At 41.1% G+C, this 20,950-nt stretch overlaps 1 protein-coding gene across 1 annotated transcript in view; it reads left to right on the top strand.

Moving 5' to 3' along the window:
- Positions 1-14,166, top strand: part of kcnq1.2 (potassium voltage-gated channel, KQT-like subfamily, member 1.2) — a 190,193-nt gene extending 176,027 nt beyond the window's left edge. The window contains exon 20 of the mRNA XM_004563817.2: positions 12,163-14,166. Coding sequence (XP_004563874.1) covers positions 12,163-12,309 — 147 coding nt within the window. The 3' untranslated portion in view covers positions 12,310-14,166. The remainder of the gene's footprint in view (positions 1-12,162) is intronic.
- Positions 14,167-20,950: the final 6,784 nt, after the last annotated feature.

Genomic DNA, 20,950 nt, shown 5'->3' on the forward strand with positions numbered 1-20,950 from the left:
TTTGAGGGGGGTTGTTTTTGTTTGTTTGTTTAACATTTGTCCCAACTCCAGCCTTTGATAGGTATCATTTAACATTCCACAGATTTTCATAGAAAATTGAACTTTCATAAAAATGAGACACAAACATTAGTCAAAGTAAAACCATTACTTTGTTTTCTTTCCATGTTTAAAGCAAAATATTTAAAAGAACATAAGCGCTTTTTTTTTCTTCTGGCCCGTTCTACTCTATTTAAGCGCTCATTACTCATTAGTACCATTTTTTCAGTGTTTCAAATATCAACATATTCTCAGTCACACATTATGTGACCTATGAATCACATTTTTTTTTCAGCCAGTGGAGCAAAACCCAGACCTGTACTCCTTTGAGCTTCCAGGAGCAGTTTAATCTCTTCACAACTCATAATTCATCTCAATGAGTTTGTTTATGCTTCGCATATATTTTTTTCTGCGCGTAACATTCCCCTGACCCACACAACTCTCAATGGCGAAAACTCTAACGTGCCTCAAACGTGATATCAAAGCCTCTCCCACACTAGAGCGAGCGATTTGATTTATGAATTTTTTTAGCCTTTGTACAGCATGAGAAGCCCGTCTGTGTTCCCCACCAGACGTGCTTATATGGACACACTGGTGGATGTACGCTAACATGTGCATGTGCTCATGTGTGCATTACAAACATATCCAAACAGAATCATCAGTAAATCAAGTGAAACACCCGCTACGTTTCAGCGCACAAGCGTGAGCGCTGAACAACAGAGAGATCAAAAGGGAAAAAAAGAAGCGGAGGGGAGGAGTGGATGCAGGGGATTGTACGTCCTTGTGAAAGTAGCCCTCAGAAACAAAAGCAGCTTTGAGTGCGCACCCACTCAGAAGAGAGATTAGCCAGTACACACACCCCTCAACACACCACCACTATCACCAGCAGCACCACCCCTGCTGAAAAAAAAAAGAAGAAAAAAGCTTTGGCTGCAGTTTAGCGGCACGTGGCGCAACCCTTGATACTTACCATGTGCGTCAGGTGCTCTTGCTCGGTTTCCTGTTCTTTAAAAACATACCCACCATTTCCCTCTTTCTCTCCCTCCTTCCCTCAGCCAAAAGCAGTCCATTCACACTGCACCCATCCAGCCTTGCCCGTCATTTCTTCTTACTCTCTTTCTCTTTTTCTGTCCATCTCCTTTCTCCTGCTTTTACAAATACAAAGAACATATTGTATCTGCCAGCGTTAAAGTGAATCCATTCTCTTTGGCAGTGGCCCAGCCGGTGGTGAATCTGAGCTGGGCAAGCTCTGTTTTCCAGTTGGCACCAAGGCCACTGGTGGAGCAATTTGGTCGCTCATTGGGTTGGTGAATTTGAATCTAGCTGACACATTGGTTTGGGATTCATTCATGCAGTCTGTCATTTTTGCTCTCTCTTTCTCTCTCTCTGTCTCTCTTTTTTTTTCATTCATCTTGCAAATCGTGACCTCAGTTCATCTCTTATAAGGATTTTGAAATGTATGCTTTCTTGGACACCGTCTTTCTTTTCACAATGTGTTACAACATATAGGGATTTCTGGAGGATCACGAGCTCCTCGGGGTTGTACGCAGTTATTTACAATATTATTCAGTTCTCCAGGGCACGTCTATAAATGGGTCACATGAATTTAAACCCAACACTTTCACAGATTCATTGCATTAGTTGGTGGTTTTCTGTTGCCTTTTTCCATCTGATTGGAAACCAGCCTGTTGAGCCTTCAAAAAAACACAGAGGAAGAACATTTTAAGGTCATGGTACTATTCAGATTTAGTTGTGGAAAGTCTTGGAGAAGGTTATTGAATTTTACATCAGGGCCACATCAGCAAAATGCAAAACCCAGAAACACACGCTTTTGAATGTACTAAATAGAGCTTGTAATTACTGAAATATACTTACTATTGCCACTCCTCTTAACACTCCACATAATCCCGAAAACATTGCCAAAGCTGCACAGTTTTGCACAAAAGTCCATATAAACACGCACAGACACAAACATGCCAATAATGAGACGCTATCATATTTCGTAATCATAGTTCAGGCCCAGAACTACCCTCTCCTCAGACATGACAGAGCCCAGAAGATGAGTCAACACACTCATACAATAGCAAAAACAAACTGGTGAATATTTGAAGTTTGTCTGACTGTCTCTCTTTTCTTTACTCACTGAATTTGATTCCCCTTCCTTTAATAGCTGGCTAATACTTGTCTTTTTCTGTCAGTAGTTCTCTTTTACTGCATGTGTCTGTGTATTGTTGAGGGTAGAATGTGATGATAATTCTGTTGCTTAGTTTTTTAAGGTAGCTTCTGTCGATTTAGGGGAATTGTGGCTTTTTTTAGATCAGCATTTTTTTCAAGGTGCTTTCAATAATGTTATAGTTAGTATCCTGATAAGATTTAATGTATTGTGTCTCGTACATGACATGTTTGTGTGTGTTCTTTCCTGGAGACAAAAAGCAGCTTATGTCCTTTTTTCATTCTGTATGAATTTATAATCTCGTTTTTTCTTGGCCTTTTCAGTTTCTCTTTCTCACCTCTGACTTTTATTCTCCATTCATTCATGCCCTGTCACATTGATGATAAAGATGACCTATGTGTAATGCTAGCTTATTATTGGCCCAACAGAAAAGCCAGTGTATGCCCCCTCTGCTGCTTTTCTGCATTGTCCTTTGTGTAAAGACAGAAATGCTGGAGCCTGTGTGTGTTCATATGTGTGTGTTTGTGGTGTAGGTGAAAGACAATGCACACGCAGTTTGGGTGAGCTGCTCAGGGTATCAATAGAGACTCTGAGAAATTCACCTAAACTGACCCATTGTTAATGTTTGCAAATATACAGTACACATTACAGTACACTACAGTATACATTACATTTTATGAAAACAAAGTTATAAAAATATTGCCAAATGCTGTCCTCAGTGTTAAACTTGTATGAAAAATATTCCAAAGTTGACATTTTAATATGGTTAATGTGGCATTTTTTTCTGATTAACAAAACTAAGTGACAACAGCAAACAGTAAAGGTTAACTTTAACTCATAGGCAGTGTAAAAGATGGATATAACCACTGTAGTATGTCACACGGGGGTTTTGCTCTCTGTATTTTTAAGCTCAAATGCTAGTATTTTGGCTTCTGTCCTGTTGTTGTTTTTTTGGGGGGGGAGACTGAAATTAACTTATTAAATTAAACAGTCTAGCTAACTTTAGCAAGCTACATAGAAACTGTGCAGGTGTTATTGTGCAGACAAACATATCAGCTAATTATTGCTCCTTTTCAACTCACCTGTTTTGTTAAACTGGATTTGATGGTTCAAATTTTCACAATGCACGATCTACTCTAAATCACATGTTGCCCAAGGTAATCAGTACAAGAACAAAGTATCTGTTACGATGATAAATCAGACAGGTTTTTCTGTTTGCTGATGCTAGCTCTGTTTCTACACCATGTGGGACTGATCTCAGAGCCAGTTACAACCATTGTTAATAGGAGATAAGTCCATAAAATAGAGACACACTACAGTTTCTAATGGGATCCAAGACAAGCGTACTTCCTGTACTTAATCGTGACCACAAGACAGCAGTATTTTAAAGAATAGATAAAAAACCAGGCAAGAAGCTTTATGACAGAACACTGTTTGACATGAAAGGAGAGAGATCACTTTCACTTAGGTATGTTTTAATTGACATCAATTTTTAGATTTTACTAGGCAAGTACTGCTTGCCTTGCTTATCCTCACTTAAATACGACTGCTAAAATTTTACTAAAACTTTTACTTGTATCAGGTTGTAAATATGCTTTTTAATACTATAAAGTTGGATCATTTAACATGGGGATTAACTTCTCTTTGGAGGCATTCTCAACAGGCAGCTAGAGGAACTGTAGTTTATGACACTTTTTCAGCTTCGGGGGTTGTCCCTTGCACTTTTTTAATGTCATTTTTCTTCTATAGCAAAAAATGCCACAAGTGTAATCCTGACATATCATCTTTAAAACATTTACATTTGTAACTCGTGTGCTTTTGGATTGATTTCAAGCCATGGTTGGAAACTGGACAACAGAGTGATCAGTGTCATTCTCCTTTTTGCTTTGCTTTAGCTGTGACTTGTTTGGTAGTGTACAGTTATAACAGCGGGGGTTTTTTTTTTGCTGAAGACAAGGTTCACTGTGGCTGAAAGCTGGTAGTGAGTGCAGTAAACAAAAACAATTAGCTGAAATGTGATAAATGTGAAACTAAGAGAGATAGCAGAGTCTCTCTTAGTTTTGTCTCTGCTGATGTGTGTTTATACAAAACATCTTTCACATTTTCTACAATGTATATGGACTAGAACAACTTTGATTGATACAGTTAGTTTTAAATAATATCTTTAATCAAAAATATGGTAAGTGTTTATTGCAGGGATAGACTGTATAAAAGTCATTTTGGAATGTATTTAACTGAGGATGCATTTGTGTTACACATTAAGAAAAGTACTGGCTCCCGGTGCAGTTATTGGCCTGATGTCAATGCTGGACCATTGGTGAGTTTTACACACCGTGCACCTCAGATCTCCACTGCCCCACTTTGAAACTTTATGCAGTCTGAGTAGCTTTGGCTCCTGATAAGTTCCACTTTGCAATAATGCCACTTTCAGTTGAGTGTGGAATATATAGAACGGAATACATTTCATGAACTGATGTTTCAGCTGTGAAATCCTATTACAATACAACACAAAAAATCTTTTTTTTTTTTACAAAAATGTGTGAAGGCAGGCTGCATGGTTAGGCGCTTTAGGGCGATCATGGCTCAAGAGTTGGCAGATCGTCTTGTAATCGGAAGGTTGCCGCTTCGAGCCCCGGCTCCGACAGTTTCGGTCGTTGTGTCCTTGGGCATGACACTTCTGGTGTTGGCCAGAGGGGCCGATGGCGCAATATGGCAGCCTCGCTTCTGTCACTTTGCCCCAGGGCAGCTGTGGCTACAACTGTAGCTTGCCTCCACGAATGTGAGAGTGAATGAATAGTGGAATTGTAAAGTGCTTTGAGGGTCTCGAAAAGCGATATATAAATGCAATCCATAATTATTATTTTTTACACCTATGGCAATGGTCTTGAAACACTTGAATTAAAAATTTAAGAGGTGTGGTCCAGTACTTGCCCATATAAACTGTTTATGTTAGGCTTAGGTTCTAAGATTAGGCTCAAAACTTTGCTTTTTGTCATATGATTTGTCAATCATATAGTTAGGGCTGGATCAGGTGACCATAAACCATCTATTTGTTATGCTTCAATAGGCCTAGGCTCCTGGGGGACTTCCAATGGTACCCTGAGCATTTCTTCTTCACCCACCTGTTTCCATTCTGTGTGTTTATACGTCATTGCTGTATTTAATTATTTGTAATCATCAAATTAGAGCCTTTTGTCCTGTCTCTTGTTGCCTTCTTTCCCCTTACCCCATGCAGTTGTGGCTGACAAGCCTATTCTGCTGGAGGTTTCTTCGTGTTAAAAGGGAGTTTTTCCTTCCCACTGTTCCCAAGTGCTTCCTTATAGGAGATCATCTGATTATTGGGGTTTCTTTCCAATTTTGTAGACTCTTTAACGTATATTATAAAGCACCATGAGGTGCCTTTTGTAATGAATTGGTGCTATATAAATACAGTTGAATTGGGTGTTAACGCTCTTTGTTCCACAAGACTGTCAATACAATCTCTTGTAATATGAAAGTGTTTTTGTCGTAACAGTAGTCTTCACAATATTGTTATTATACAAGAGGGTACCTTTTAATTAGGAAAAAAATCAAACATATCCCCTTTTCCTGCCTCATTGAGCTATCATCAGCTGACTTCAGTTTCTGTAGTGGGAAGAGGAAATAATCAGTCATCAAGTTTTTGAGAAATGGAGTTATGAGCAACACTTTTATTTTTAGTCAAGCTCAAACTGCATCTAGAAAAGACTAGAAAAGTCTAGAAAAGACTATCTACTACTGCTGTATGCCAACCCCCAACGAAGCAGCCAAAGCCTGATTTTCAGCGCTTCATGTAGCCTAAGGTTTATATTGTAAACTAATAATAATGTGACAATGAATCTCAGGCTGTGAGAGCAAAGCAAAAGTAGTATAGAGAGCAGTGTAAAGACTTAATTTCTTCAGGGAGTAAATAAGTGACATAATGTATAACTTTTTGAGAAAGTAACAAGTGATTTGTAATACAATACCTTTCTGTAATGACCCCTCACGGTGATTGTTAATGTGCAATCTCAGAAAAAAATTAAACAGCTACTTAAAATCTAGCTTTGTAATTCACACGGATTTAATGGGAATTAGAAATGAATTGTGCTGTGCAGGTTAAGTCAAGGGGTTTTTTGAGGTCAGTGTGGTGGGAAAACACTACATATTCATTACAGCATGCGAGGATGGTGACCAGCACAATTGTTTCCCTCTTGTCATATCTGTTTTTCTGTCTCAGCTCTGGTGCTATTGTCTCATGCAACCAACAGCGTTTCAATGACAGGAATCTTGTTTTGTTGAATAGCGCTGCCTGGACTGACACAGATGCCAAGACATTCCTGGAGCTGGTAGTCTTTCCTTCTTGGCTACTCTACTTTACTCTCCTTCTGTTTTCTCTATTTTCACTCCTATTCCCTCCTCATCTTTCCCTAGTCCTCCTCAAGGTGACTGTCAACGTGAGAGAAACAGAAGAAGAGAACGCAAGTGGAATGGACAGGTTTATATTAAAGTTTTGTTCCCTTCTTTCTTTCTTTCTTTCTTTCTTTCTTTCTTTCTTTCTTTCTTTCTTTCTTTCTTTCTTTCTTTCTTTCTTTCTTTCTTTCTTTCTTTCTTACTTGTGTGTTAGGGTGTTGAATGCTCAAAGAAAAGCTGTGTACTCGGCAGTCCAGTCAGGATTGTGCAATACAATGTATATCCCAGTGTTGTTTTCCCCAGCTGAATAAGCCACGCCACTTCACAACACCTAATTACCATTCATTACATGTCAAGGTTAGCATACACTCCCTCGTTCGTACGTATCTCATGTCCTTCTTACATTTCCTACCTCCATTTGTCAGTAATCCTGCGATGGTAGAAGTTGGCAAGACTCAAAGAATGCAGCAATAGCAAGCCTGAGCTTTTCTCCAGGCTTTATAAAGTCCCCAACAGATGGCAGTGTGAATCATCCTATCGGCAAAGACCAGCTTGTGATGAGTGAATCATGTATTACTAGACTTCTTCCTATGAAATTGTAAAGCAGACACAAATCTTGTGAAATTATTAATTATACCTTGTAGCATTTTTAAACAAGGTTACAAAATTCTGCTTGAGACAAGCTGCATCTCCAGAAATAAATGAAAATGTAAAAAAATAATGAACATTCAATCAGCGTTAGGCCACATACTATTTGTGGTGAGAAGGCTTTATGAAGCTGACACATGTTAAACCAACATGTGATGTTATCTGTTCTCATTTCCATCCTGGGTGGTTTTTACTGCTCTTTGTGCTGTGGCTCCACTTTACAAGTTGATTGTCTTGTGTGTTATTTTATCTGATCATGAACTTGGTTTGGACCAGACTTTGAATATGGCCACAGGGAGCGAATCATCCTCTATCCTAAGCAGCAGAATGTTTCTACTCCAGCTGCAGTTAAGTCCATAAGTATTTAGACAAACACGCATCTTGTTTTTCTATATTTTTGCCCTCTCTACACTTCTACAGTGGATTTAGCTCAAAGGATCAAGATGCGACCGAAGTGTCGAAATAGAAGTCGCAGGATCAATTGTTGAGTGCGCAGTGCAGTAAAGGCATGGCAGAGGATCTCAAATGAGGAAACGCAGCATTTGGTGATGTCCATGTGTTCTAGACTTCAGGCAGTCAGTGACGGCAAAGAATTTGCATCCAAGTATTAAAAAAATATATAAATGTAAAATTATGTTTGTTCTATTACTACATACTACATACATTTTCCTGGACAGTCTGTTAGACTGGTGACATGACGACTTTTACGACAGTGTTAGCATCTCAACAAGGGCGTGGCTTCTTGTTGGCTCCATTTTTTTTGTTTGTTGTTTACTAGGTGACAAGAGTGGAATTTATGCACATTGTATGTGGCTGTACTTGTTATTGTGTACAAGACAACAGACAGTCCCAGGGGAGGGCAGGAAGGTGGTTCAGGAAGGGTGTTCCTGTGTGAACGGGAGCTCTATGCTCTCCTCACCACTGTGGTTCATGTCTTGACTGATTGTTCTTATGATTGGAAGTACATGAAGTACTGGTGAAAAATAGAACAAAGTGTACCTGCTTTGTTTGCTAACTTTATATAACATCCCTTTGTGTTCCCACAGTCATTGATTTTGACATTTTCTGTAAGTTAGATGATAGTCGACAACATTTACCAATTGCAGCCTTTACACTTTTTTCCTCTCTCGCTCACTCTCTGAACTGGCTCAGTCAGTCAAAGGGACCTCAGTGGAATTCAGGGAAAGCCCTGCTGCTGTAGTGTCAGGTTTGTGACTTATCCCATGTGTTGTCTGTGGTCAGAGGGCGAGGCAGGGACAGCTGGAGCATCACCTGTCACTGGATCGCATTTGTTTTTATGACACAGCAGTGGTTCGATCATGGCCCTAGTACAAATCACTTTGGACACCTATATAAATAATGGCACATTACAAAGTGTGCCACATTTAATTAGTATTTCTTCTGTATGTGCACTGTGACATAAACGAGCAGTGAAGCAGAAGGAACTTTCTCAAACTTTATAACCACATGGATTATTGTAAAGGCTAATGTCCGTATGATAATATGTAGATTCATATGTAAAAAGGAAATTTGTGTATTGAATAACTTTGTAAAAAGGCTTGTTATCATCTCTCATGGGGTCACGTAAATGGTTTTAACTATTATGTTTTTTTATTACACCTCAGCATAGATTCCAAAAGAAAAAACACCTCTGACATACGCTAGTGATATATTCAAACACATGCGCTTTGTCCCCCTCTCACCGGCACTGGCCCCCTTTCGACCCCATAAAGCGCACACATACATAAAGTCAGTTGCAATAAATAGGTCCGCCGTGTTTTGGAACACGCCTGTCTAATTATGTTTTTCTTGTCTCTCTGTGGGTCTCCTGGGCATTTCCTTTCAGATTCACAACAGGAGGAATTCCTGATCCATTTTAAGCTCCAACGAGAATGTTGATAAGTCTGTAGATTACCAGCAAACATGTTTATGATACCCTATTATTCTCTAAGCTTCATCCAGGCCCAGCGCGTGCTTCATCTACTTAGCACAGCTATTTAGGTCATGGGACAATCTCAGAAAAGTCCAGTGGGTGGTGAAATATAAGCAAACCTTAGCAGAAAAGGTCAAAATGAAGTTATTGTTGCACAGTCATACTGCAGAATATTGGCAACACAATTCAGAGCAATTCAAACTTTATGAGTAAGTGAAGGTAGCGCATTGAGGCACGACTGGGACGTTACTATCTGTGTAATCTTTAACTTGAAATGCGTATCATAAATTTAAGGGTAAAGCCATCCTGTCTTGATGTCTAGACTCTTCTGATTTGACAGTGTACAGTTATCTGTGAATTATGGCCATTGCCGTGCTGTGATGTGATTTCACTCTTCCCTGTGACCTACTCTGATATCTGAGATTTACGCTTCCTATTATGGCTCATATTTCAACAACAATAATAGCCGCTAAATGTCCTACTCTACCATAAAAATGTCTCGGCCATCAGACACACACAGTAAAAGATGGGGAGGGGGAAAAAAGGCACATACCCTTTATCCTAGAAAATGCCACTGATGTTATGATGTTAACTGCACAACTGTGCCTTGCCAGTAACACAACAGCGCTGTGCAGAGACCACAGTCTGAATCTGTGTGCTCTGCCTGATGCTTGAGATGCTCTTTGATGTGAGTTGCTGTTTAGGCTTTGATTTATGAAGCACAGTCATTTTCTACAGTTTCTTGAAGACATCTGAGCCATCAGAGGATTTTGGTTTGTGTGTGTATGTCTGTAATTGCTAGATAAGTTTAAAGGTAAAACCAAGGTTAAGGCTAAGAATATGTGAAGATATAATCTATCACATTTACTCACACAGTGACCAGGGCCTTTGTATGCTTTTAGCTGCAGAAGATATCAGGCCTTTATTTGAAGCAATATGCTTATATTTATAGGCTGGCCTTTTTTTTCTAATTCAGGCGACTAATAATAAGATATGTTAAAGCATATAATTTTAAGTCTTGATCTCCTTGTCAAAGTTACTTCTTAGTGCTGTTGATGCTGTGGAGAACGGTGAATCTTTATCAGAAAGAATCTGGACAAGGTGTTATTTTAGCAACAAGCAGATTGGGACAGAATGCTGTTACATGTGCCAGCACAACTGTCATCAACACAGAAGCCCGCTGCACTCATAGTGTCACAGTTGGCCTAGTCTAACACAAAGTTAAATAAAACACAATGTGAGGAACTGAAGTAGAGCATGTTAGGCTTTACACTTTATGCAACTGACTTAAATTCAAAGCTCAGGCTTTATTTCTTAACAGGGCTTTTTATAATTGCAGCATTTGCAGGCTTTAGGGGGCGGGCCTTGCCAACCACTCCAACCGTCATTATCAGACACCCAGCTTTTAATAGACTGTTAGTTTTTATTTAACTTCTGTACTTTTTCCCCTAAGTGTGGCATGCTAATGTCATTAGCAAGCTCCATATGCTCATTATTTCAGTTTAACTTAGTGACTGGGTGTTTCTCATATTTAGTAGAGTATTTAGACACATTGGGAAGCTAACAGAGAGTCTGGAAGCAAAAATTACATTTTAATTCATGCTCATTGGTACTGCACTGCTTAGTGTTATTTTTGACATGCAGAATGAACAGAAAAACATGATCTGTCAGAAACCAAGGTTAGTATTACTATTAGTAGTAGTAGTACTTTTAGAAGTAAGTGGTGGAAAACAGTGGTGAAACTATTTTTGAACCTCCAGCTCCTGCAAATAATTAAAAAGTATAAATAGAAGTTTTTCGTTTTTTGTATGTCCATGGATGGGTTTAAATCCATATTGTTGAATGGGTGGATGACTTTTTGTGTAAAGCACTTTGGGGTCCTTAGGGACTAGTAAAAGCGCTATACAAATACAGGCCATTTACCATTTGTTACAGAAAGAAAATTGCTTATTAATTTACAAATGGCCTGTATTTGTATAGCGCTTTTACTAGCCCCCCCTAGGGACCCCAAAGCGCTTTATCATCCACCCATTCACACACTGGTGGAGGCAAGCTACAGTTGTAGCCACAGCTGGCCTGGGGCAGACTGACAGAAGCGAGGCTGCCATATCGCGCCATCGGCCCTCCTGGCCAACACCAGTAGGCGGTAGGTGAAGTGTCTTGCCAAGGACACAACGACCGAGACTGTCCAAGCCGGGGCTCGAACCGGCAGCCTTCCGATTACAAGGCGAACTCCCAACTCTTGAGCTACGATCACCCCAACTAGATGTAAGCCAGACAAGCCTATTTTTCATTCTTAATACCCAGTAATTCACAGCCTCTCAGATTCATTTATGTTCTTTTTGTGTATATGAAGGTATGTTTACGAGGTCTTGTAAGTAGGTGCTGTACATACATACGTCTGGATGTGCAGTGCTCACTGCATTTGCATGTCACCAGGCAGTCTGCGGTCTGTTTACTTGTGCAACTCAGGTGGAGACATTTATGTATTCACACCATGGCTAGACTGGCTACGCCCTGTTAGGTCTGGTAGTATCTTAGCATCTGTTGGGTGATACACCTGTGTTTACAGTTGGGAAAGCATGTAAATAACAGTGGCCTTAATGTGTGTGTGTGTGTGTGTGTGTGTGTGTGTGTGTGTGTGTGTGTGTGTGTGTGTGTGTGTGTGTGTGTGTGTGTGTGTGTGTGTGTGTGTGTCTGCCCACTTAAGGATCATATAGCTCAACAGCTTTTGTAATGAGTGCCTTTAGCAGGTAGATGGCGACTGGCAGACTAACGTGTCATTATGCAGTCTGTCATTGGGATGACGACTATATTAAAGAGGCAGATGGATATGAAACAAAAGAGCAAACCAAAGCTGGAATTGTTACATAGTGCAGGTCTACACTGTACTTATGTTGCGAGTGTTCATCTCAGAGGTATTCAGCTAACTTAACCTGTTTGGCTTTTTTGCTGCTTTCAGATCCATCAGATGGACGAGAAAATGGACTCGGTTCTACGGATCCTGTTGGAGCAGTTCCCACCCAAAGTAGAGCTGACGTCCAAGCCCTCTATCCGCAGGGTGACCATCCAGAAACGGATGGGTGGCAGCACCGACGAGGGCCCCTGATGTCACAGAGCGGCTCACGTTGGCTACGATGATGTCATCACCAAAGGACAATTAAAGAAGCAGGAGTTCACATAAACAGCCTAACCCCTTATGTGGGGACTTAATAAGGGGGTTCAGTCTTCCGAAATCACCCGTCCCCCCACCCTACCTCTATTCCTTTCACAGTTCCAAATTTTCAAATTAACTTTTGACCCTTGAGAAGAGAACAACTTCTAATTGTCCGCTTAACTGTGATTTTGGACACAAGGGCAAAACAATCACTCGAGTGGGATTGATGTGTGGAAAGCAGACTGACTGGCTGACCTCTTCCTTAGGGTGTATGAGTGTTTTGTTTTGTTTTTTAAGTTTTCTCAATGTAGCTTTGTCTTCTATACTAGTCAGTCTACCCCTGCAGCACAGTCATTCAAGCAGCGACATGCTGCATGAATTTATTTCACTACATTAGCCCTCATAATCGCACTACTCTGTGATGTTAATTTATGTGTGGCCTGTCAGTGAGCTGCATTCCTCTACTGCAAATATTATTCCAAAGCTAACTAACGCCGTAATGAAGTCGTAATGCAATCAAAGCCCTGAAGTTCCCAAAGACATAGGAAAAAGAAACCCAACTCAAAGTCCAGCCATGGTAGAGGAATTCCACAAATCCTTCTGATTACCTTGGCACCACCAATGCCGAGCACACAGTGGAGTTATATCCATAGATACATATCCATCTCGCCTAGCTGTACTCAAACTGTGGCAGGTGTTTGTTGGTAGTGATCGAATAACACGAGGAGGGTAGATGGTTTATCTGTTGACTTTTTCCTACGTTGGGACCGGAGGGGCTGGAGTGGAAGAAATTAAGCTAACCAAATGTGTATGGTCCAGGCTGGGTGGCTAACACGGTGCTGATTTGCAGCTGTGTTAGTGATAATAAAACAGTCAAACCTCTGAGACAAGATCGGACACTGTACAGTCAAGAGTTGAGGCATGATCTGTGTGCTTGCTCGGGGTTTTCCTGTAGGTATCAAGCTCACGCATTTTAACCTTACACCACTGCTAGGATTCTGCAGGACAGCTTCTGTTACCCTCGTCACGGCGTTCCCACTGCTGTATTGCATTTGAGATAAATTTGCCCCATTAAAGCTCTGATTATTTTTTCTCTCCTGAGCTAATTAAGTGTCGAATTCGCGGTAAGGAGAGATTTCTGTCCATAACCAGGTAGTAAAAAAAACACAGTGTAGAATTTAAACAGAACGCTTTGAGGAGCTGGAGCGCTAATTCTGTGTGAAAGCCTTTTGGGAAAAGTCGGCTACCACCGAGGGCGATCGTCTGAAAGATAAAGACAATGCTCTCATTTTGTTTCTACACTCACATTATCTATCTGACAGAGGCCACTGAGGCATGGAAGAAGTAGAAAATAGAAAATAACTCAACTATGGAGCTGTAGTATGAAAGGCCTCCCATAATTATAGCATGCACATTCCTAAAAAGACGAATGCACACACAAAAAGAAGGGCGAACAAGGGAAGCAGAAAGCTCTTTCTCTGCACAAATGTGTGTTTTCTTCTTCTTCTTCTTCTTTTGCAGTGGTTAAAAATGTACTATTATTTATTATCTATTACCTAAAGTGGGTGTAATTCTTCTCCTGTACAGTTTTATAGAAGTTGTAAATAGAAACATTGCCTTATTGTTCTGTATTTATTATAATGTGTAAAAAGAAAAAAGATCAGCCTGGAATATGTCTGCTTGTCTGATTGGTTTAACACATGGTGAGGTTCCTGTTGTCCAGATGGATGGACATGATTGTAAATGATACTCTCACACACCCTGTGCACTGTAGCTCTGCTGTAAATAATAAAACTCCATTTCATTAAAGCTCTGCCCTCCTGTCTTAGTTTGGGAGAATTTGATTATCTCATCTATGCCATAATATAGTTTATAGTTATATAAGCTTATAGCTTATAGTTTTTGTTGTTGTTGTTTTAAGCTAGTTCTTTAAACATCAAGCCGAGAATGGGTCGAGGTAAGTCACGAGCTGACGTTTCCATCCAAATAAAATGTCTCCAAAGCCTCATTTCACTAAATTCCTTTTTAAGCTGCAATCACCACTAAGGAGGAAGAGAAGGGGGAGAAAAAAAACATGACACTTTCACTGTACCTACTTTGAACTTCAATATTCCATAACCCATTGAGCCAGGCATGCAGAGGAAGAGGGAATGCATCTCGTATTACCACTCAATTATATTTTCCTTCAAAGGCCAAAAAATACTGGGGATGTCCCAAGATCAGCACACTTAGATGTGAGATTTAGAGAGCGAGAGAGAGGCTAGAAGAAGGAGGCAGGGCCATCCTGGGGGAAGGGTGGGGAATAGGCAGAGTAAAGTGGAAGAAGGAGGAGATTCAGGAGAACAGCGGGGGCATAAGTGACCTTATGTGAGGCGGAGAGCAGGGGCATTTTCAATTTACCAGAGGGACTACGGGGCGTAGTGCTCCGCTGCTTTTTGTCCTCCTTTGGTTTCTATCACTGCTAGGGGATTTTGGCAGAGAGAGTGCCGGGGGGGGGGGGGGGGGGGAGGAAAGAAAGCGAGACCCCATGGCTAGCTCCGTCTGCAGAGGCTGCTCTGTGCCTCCCCTTGCTGCTCTTTCATCTCGAGACTAGACAGAGAGAAGAGAGAGAGAGACTCCCACTTCAAAAGGCAGTTTGATCTCAGAAGTACACAGGAACGCAGCTAAAAGAGGATCTGAGGAAGCAGTTTAAAAGGAGAATATAAGGGGCACACTGTCACAGACGCTGGACAGTGAAATCTGGCAGTCCTGGAAAAAAAAACTGTGCAGAGGAGGAATTCAAGGAAGATCATGACCGGACTCTGAGCTGAATCGATGATCCGTGTCGACTTTAATCCCGCCTCCCGACAGAACCTCATCATGCAGCTGAATATGGCCCCGTACAACACAATATCTCAAATCATACAAAAGACTTGCAGTATATTATGTACTTTGTGTCTCAGACATATACAAATATCTGAGGATGAGCATGATCTTCTTTAATAGTGTTCATTTAAAGTAATACGATCTAATGGAATTAAAATAAAATTCCTGCTTACCCAAATCAGGGTCACCAGGGCAGGGGGTAGCCTATCCCAGCTGTCCCCCTGGACAGGTTGCCAGTTTGTCACTGGTCTAACACATAGAGACGGACAAGCATTCCCACTCACAGGCAATTTAGAATCACCAGAATCATCCTAACCTCATACATCTTTGGACTGTGGGAGGTGTCAGAAATTAAAAAATTTCTATCTGTTCAAGCAACTGAAAACTGGGGGGGAAAACAAGCACACTGAAACCCGAGGTTAGATTCATTACTCCCTCATATACTTGACCATGAGGGGCACTTCCAGCACGGTGGTGGTGGCCGGTGACTGGGTGGTGGTTTTCATGCTGGGGCGGCTGGTGGTGCATGTAGGCCACCTGTCTGTAGAGGCCCAGCAGCGCTATATGAAAGCAGATATGTTTCAACAGGTGTGCATGCATGTGTGTTTGTAGTGTATCTTTCAGGATTGTGACAAACAATGTCCGCAGCAGCTGATGCCAGCCACTCTGTCAGGAGTTGTCGCTAAATAAATGGGGCCAACAGTTGCCTAGAGGGCAGTTGCTGTAATTCCTTGCCCTCCCCCACCTCTCAGTCACCAGAGAATATTTTTTGACCTTTAGCATAAAATTTTCTTGGTGACCTAGTCAAGCTGTCATGAAACGCCTGATGTACGCACCCCTGTGATCCCATTAGAGTACAGCCTTTTTAGGAAATGAAAGAGGTTGCTTGGAAGAATAATTTTCATATTCACATTCATATTCATATTGTGTTGTAGAATGATTACTTGCCAAAAAAGTAAGTAAAAACAATGCACATAGCATAGCACATAGCACATAGCACCTCTCTTATTACTTAAAAATGTTATAAGTATGATAAAGCATGCGTAAATAAATAAATAAATAAATGAATCTATCAACAGAGGTTTAAGCACATTACTAGATAACTTGGTGCTGGGGAATTACGCAGTTTCCCAAATATCTAGCTAGCTTAGGCTAGCTTAGCTTAGCAGTTTAGCAAGAAAACAACTACCGCAAAAAATATATTAATGCCATTTGGAAGGTTTTTTTGGTATGGGTTGATGTGTCAGTTTTTACACTAAAGATCACTTTTGTATCGCCCAAACAAGCTCAATGCCCAGTTTATGTGCTATAAAAGCTATGTTCCACACTGTATTCTTCAACAGCTACACTTGCTTCACGTGCTTGACTTCATTCTTTAAATGTTTTAAATGGTAAATGTTCTAAAATGTTCCTTAGGCAGATTCTGCAGTGCAAACATCTCACTTAGCAAAGATATTAAGACTGCCAGTAACACTAAATGAGATACTTTCATTGCTATATATAGCTCACTTACTGCAAATACATGCATATTATGTTAACTGGTGATTCTAAATTGGCCAAAGGTGGAAGTGCAAGGCTGTACCCTCACACGCAAGATGGATAGCAAAATGGATAGCTCTTACATACTGACCCTTTAAGTACTTACTTGTTTCTATCTTTGCGTTGCAGCTGTGTGTTTACATAAGTGATCCCATAATTATTCAGTTGGTCTGTAGGCTTTTCTGCATCCTTTTATTCCTAACTGACAAAACCGTGTTGCTAAGCCGGCTTTCACAAAAGGAACAGATACAGTATGCCCTTTGACCCCTGTTCTGTTTGGTCCAAGCAGGGCAACATTGCCCCATGGGATAATAAATCAACCAGAGGCTAAGAGGTTAGCTCGACCCACTCTGACCTTTGGTCTTATGAGATTTTCCTCAGCCATATGTCTGTGGCTCAGCAGCGGCCCGCCCCTTGCTGTGACCAGAGGAAGGCCGAGCAGCCAACAACAACAAAAGCTCGGATCAGCCCTGTTCAGATCCAAAGATGTGTCTGAGCCGCTCAATTTCACGTCCTGGGTCCAGCCAGTCACAGAAACTCCGCCCAGGGCTGGCTCTGGTAATTGTGACTGGAGGTAATGCGTTGTTAACGGCTGCTGCAGATTTGAGGCGATGTCCAGGCACACTTCCAGGCCGAAGGTGGTGTGTGGGTGGGATGGAGTGGGGATGGAGTGGGGGCGGGGGGGGGGGGGGGGGGGGGTTACATAGGTCATATTATTGGGGACTTTTCTCCAGACAGGGAGAGAATTCCTGGCTGCAAAGCAGAAGGATTTCAGCGGTGCGATGGGGTTTGGCCAGCCAAGGCAGAATGTCCGGCATGGTGGACAGCTGCGCCACCGAGCTACTGTAACGAGAGGGGTGGGGGTGGGTAGTTGTTGTTGGTGGTGTATTACTGTAAGACAACACATATTCTAAAAGCTTTGACCGTCACTTCATTGGTATGTTTAGATGTTCTGAAGTAATTTTGATTAGCAAGAGGAAGTGAAAACACAACATGAACACCAGAATTATTAGAAAAAATTTGCCTTGCAGTTCTTTGTATCGTGGTTTCACAATTAGACACAATTTCACAGACACAAAGGAGGTGTGGTAGACACAGCTTCTGTTTAGGTATCATCAAATGTATGTCACCCTCAATTTAGTATCATTTCTATTGTACGGCTGTAGCAAGCTGCCGAAATCCCAACACTGTCATTTGCCGTGAGTTAAAATTGAAAACAGAGTGAAGAATTGAATTTTGTGAAGTCAGTGTAACACATCTACAGCTGTGGAAAAGCAAAAGGTGGGTTTTCATATGGTGAAAAATCTGCTTTTCTCATCAAGGTCCGTGTTGAGGAACATGCTCATGCATTCTTATGACAGCAATCTTTTCAACACCATAACAGAACCGTGTAGTGTGGAGGCCCCGTGAGCCTCCTGATGATGAGGGCAGCAGAGAAAGAAAAAAGAAACTCAGAAAGGAGGTTACAAAGAAGTCTGGGTATACGGTCATAAAATGTGGGACGTGTTATCGCAAGTGAAAAGTGGAAAGTCGATGGATTTCTGGTTCGACTCCAAAGCAACACTGAAGACAGTTTTCCACTTGGTGTCACACTTTAACCAACAGTGTTCCCTGTGTCAAAGGTTTAGACATGCTGGCAGATCAGCTTGGTGGATGGGATCTAATTTGATGTATACTGTGGTCCGTGATGTAAGACATATTTTGAGTGACTGGAATTATTGCCCCATACAGTTCTTCAAGAGTTACGCAATGTTGCATCATATGGAAATATTTTTGCATCATGTCAAATACAAATCGCGACCTAACACACCCATGCTGCGATCGACTGTGTTCAAAGCTCTTCTGGCTTGTTTACACACAGTTACTGTACACATGTGTAGTTTTCCGTAACAACTATACATTCTTTTGGGGTTGGGGGTGGGGCTTAAATCTCACATGCTCTTTCACCTCAGTGAACTTCCACATATCGCTGCACACACATTTATTCCTTTGGTTATTTATGGACTGACTTACTCCTTTTACTAAAGGTTAGCAGGTCAACCCAAGTGTCAGTATTATCGATACAAACGCCAATATGGGTGTCAGATCAATACTAGTGCGATAGGATCGATACTTTGTTTATTAAACGTTTTAAAAAAAAGATAGACATCATGAAAAATGTCAGAAACCTTTTGTGGGATTTATAGTCTATACCAAATTTAAGCAATAGAAGTTGACCCAAAGTGTTTTAGAGACAGGCACATTGTACACTCCAGGTCTCCAAAGAACACAGTTTCAAAATACATGAAAAGTTGAATGGTGTTTTGTTGGGTAAATCTTAAGAGCTTTACAGTTTGATAACACCATTGTGTGAGATTCCTTGAGGTCAATGAAAAAGGATCTGATATGAAACTGATGAGAGGAAAGACTGTGCTCTGCACAGATGTTTCAGCGGGAAGAGTCGTCTCGATTTCTCAGCCAAATGCATCCAAATACACCCCTCAGCATTCCTGACAGGATTAGTGCGCCAGGTACTATCCACTGGTCAGAAGAGACTGGGAGAGGGAAAGAGATAAAGAGACTATGAGTGAGCATGCAGCACAGTCTGCTTGTTTTGTACGTCTAATGCTGCGTGCTTTAGCAGATTTCAATTGATAAGAGATAAAGGCTCTTTGATGGGCTGCAGGTGTGCTGCTTTAATGAGCATTACCCCCCGCCCCAATCCCACCCCCCGCCCCAAACTCCCTCACCTTTCTGTCCCCCCAAACTGCGCCGCAGATGCACATCTGTGCATCTGTCATTCAGAGCTCTGCAGTATCTCTGACCTCTTAACCTCTCCTCCCTGCCTCTCATTCACGCTAACTCTGCAGCATGCACCCTTTGCATACGACACCAGAGTATATGACATACTGAAGTTCTGACAGTGCATCTGCTATTCAACGAAGTCGTTTCCCTGTATTAAAACAGCCCTTCCTTGCTCAATTAATCAAATTCAGCAGTCCAAAAAAACAGTTGAAATTCCATCCCGGGCTGCAGCAAATGCTCAGCAAGTAAAGCAATTTGTATGCTTGCAGACTGTTAGAAACTACACTGGAGAAACCAAGAAACAGACACAGAACGAGACAGAGAGATAAATGTAAGGTGTTTGTTTGTGGCCACTTGCTTTCTCCTTATTCACAGCCTAAGGTGCCAGGGGAACAGCTCGATGACGTACGTTGTGGCCTGGGCAGGAAACACAGGGAGGAACTTGTGGCTTTATATTAAGTGCTGGGGCGCTTAACAGGAAAAGATAACCTGTTTCTGTTGATATAGCAAGGAAGTGTGAATTCTTGGCACATGCAAGATGTTGCAGAGAGGAACAGGCCAACGATGCCTTCCACATCTTTGATTGACTGGCTTACAGGAATTTCCTCAAACTCAGTGCGTTTTTTGTTTGGTTGGCTGTGCTGGAGTGTTACGGGAATGTTTTCTGGGACATTCCCGTTGTTGCAGAAAAGGTGTTTCCGACGCAGAGCTGGATGCTGCTGCGTCACAGCGGTCCAGGTGCACCCTTTTTACTGACCTTTTGAATAAGGAACCCTGTTATTCCCTGTCATTTAGAATATATATATTATTTAAGTGTTGATCCAATAGTTTAAACATTAGATTACATGAAATAGCAACAGCATGATAGAAGTATGCTACAGATAAGGATGCTCAAGCTGTTATACAATTTATAGATATCTATATGAGAGTTTTACAAACAGTGTAGCATTTGGGAAATGTGTGCAACTTTTACACCAGCATTGTACAAATATACTTGAAGAAATTTGAAAAATGCACCCATGTAATACAAGGCTGGTGTGAATATGTGGAATGATGTCAGTCTTATGCATGCAAAAACACCTGCGACTGTTGCATTTTCCTGGAAAAAAAACCCAACAACAAAAAACTCTTTTGACATTTTTTTATTTACATTTCAGAACATGTCCCTTGAGTGCCTCATCAGCCTGCGTCATTTCACAACTTATAGCACTTTGTTTTTAAATGATCACCCTAACTGTCAAAATCCCATTAAAGCTAATGCATTTTATACATATTATGACAGTAAAAAACTTATTTGGTATTTCATTCATCATACATTTAACAGTATCACGTATATAAGTGACACTGATGTACACTGAGTATTACAGATTGCCTGAAACACAGTACTTCCACTCTTCTGCTCCAT

The sequence above is a fragment of the Maylandia zebra genome, linkage group LG7 (genome assembly GCF_041146795.1).
Source record: "Maylandia zebra isolate NMK-2024a linkage group LG7, Mzebra_GT3a, whole genome shotgun sequence".
NCBI lineage: Eukaryota > Metazoa > Chordata > Actinopteri > Cichliformes > Cichlidae > Maylandia > Maylandia zebra.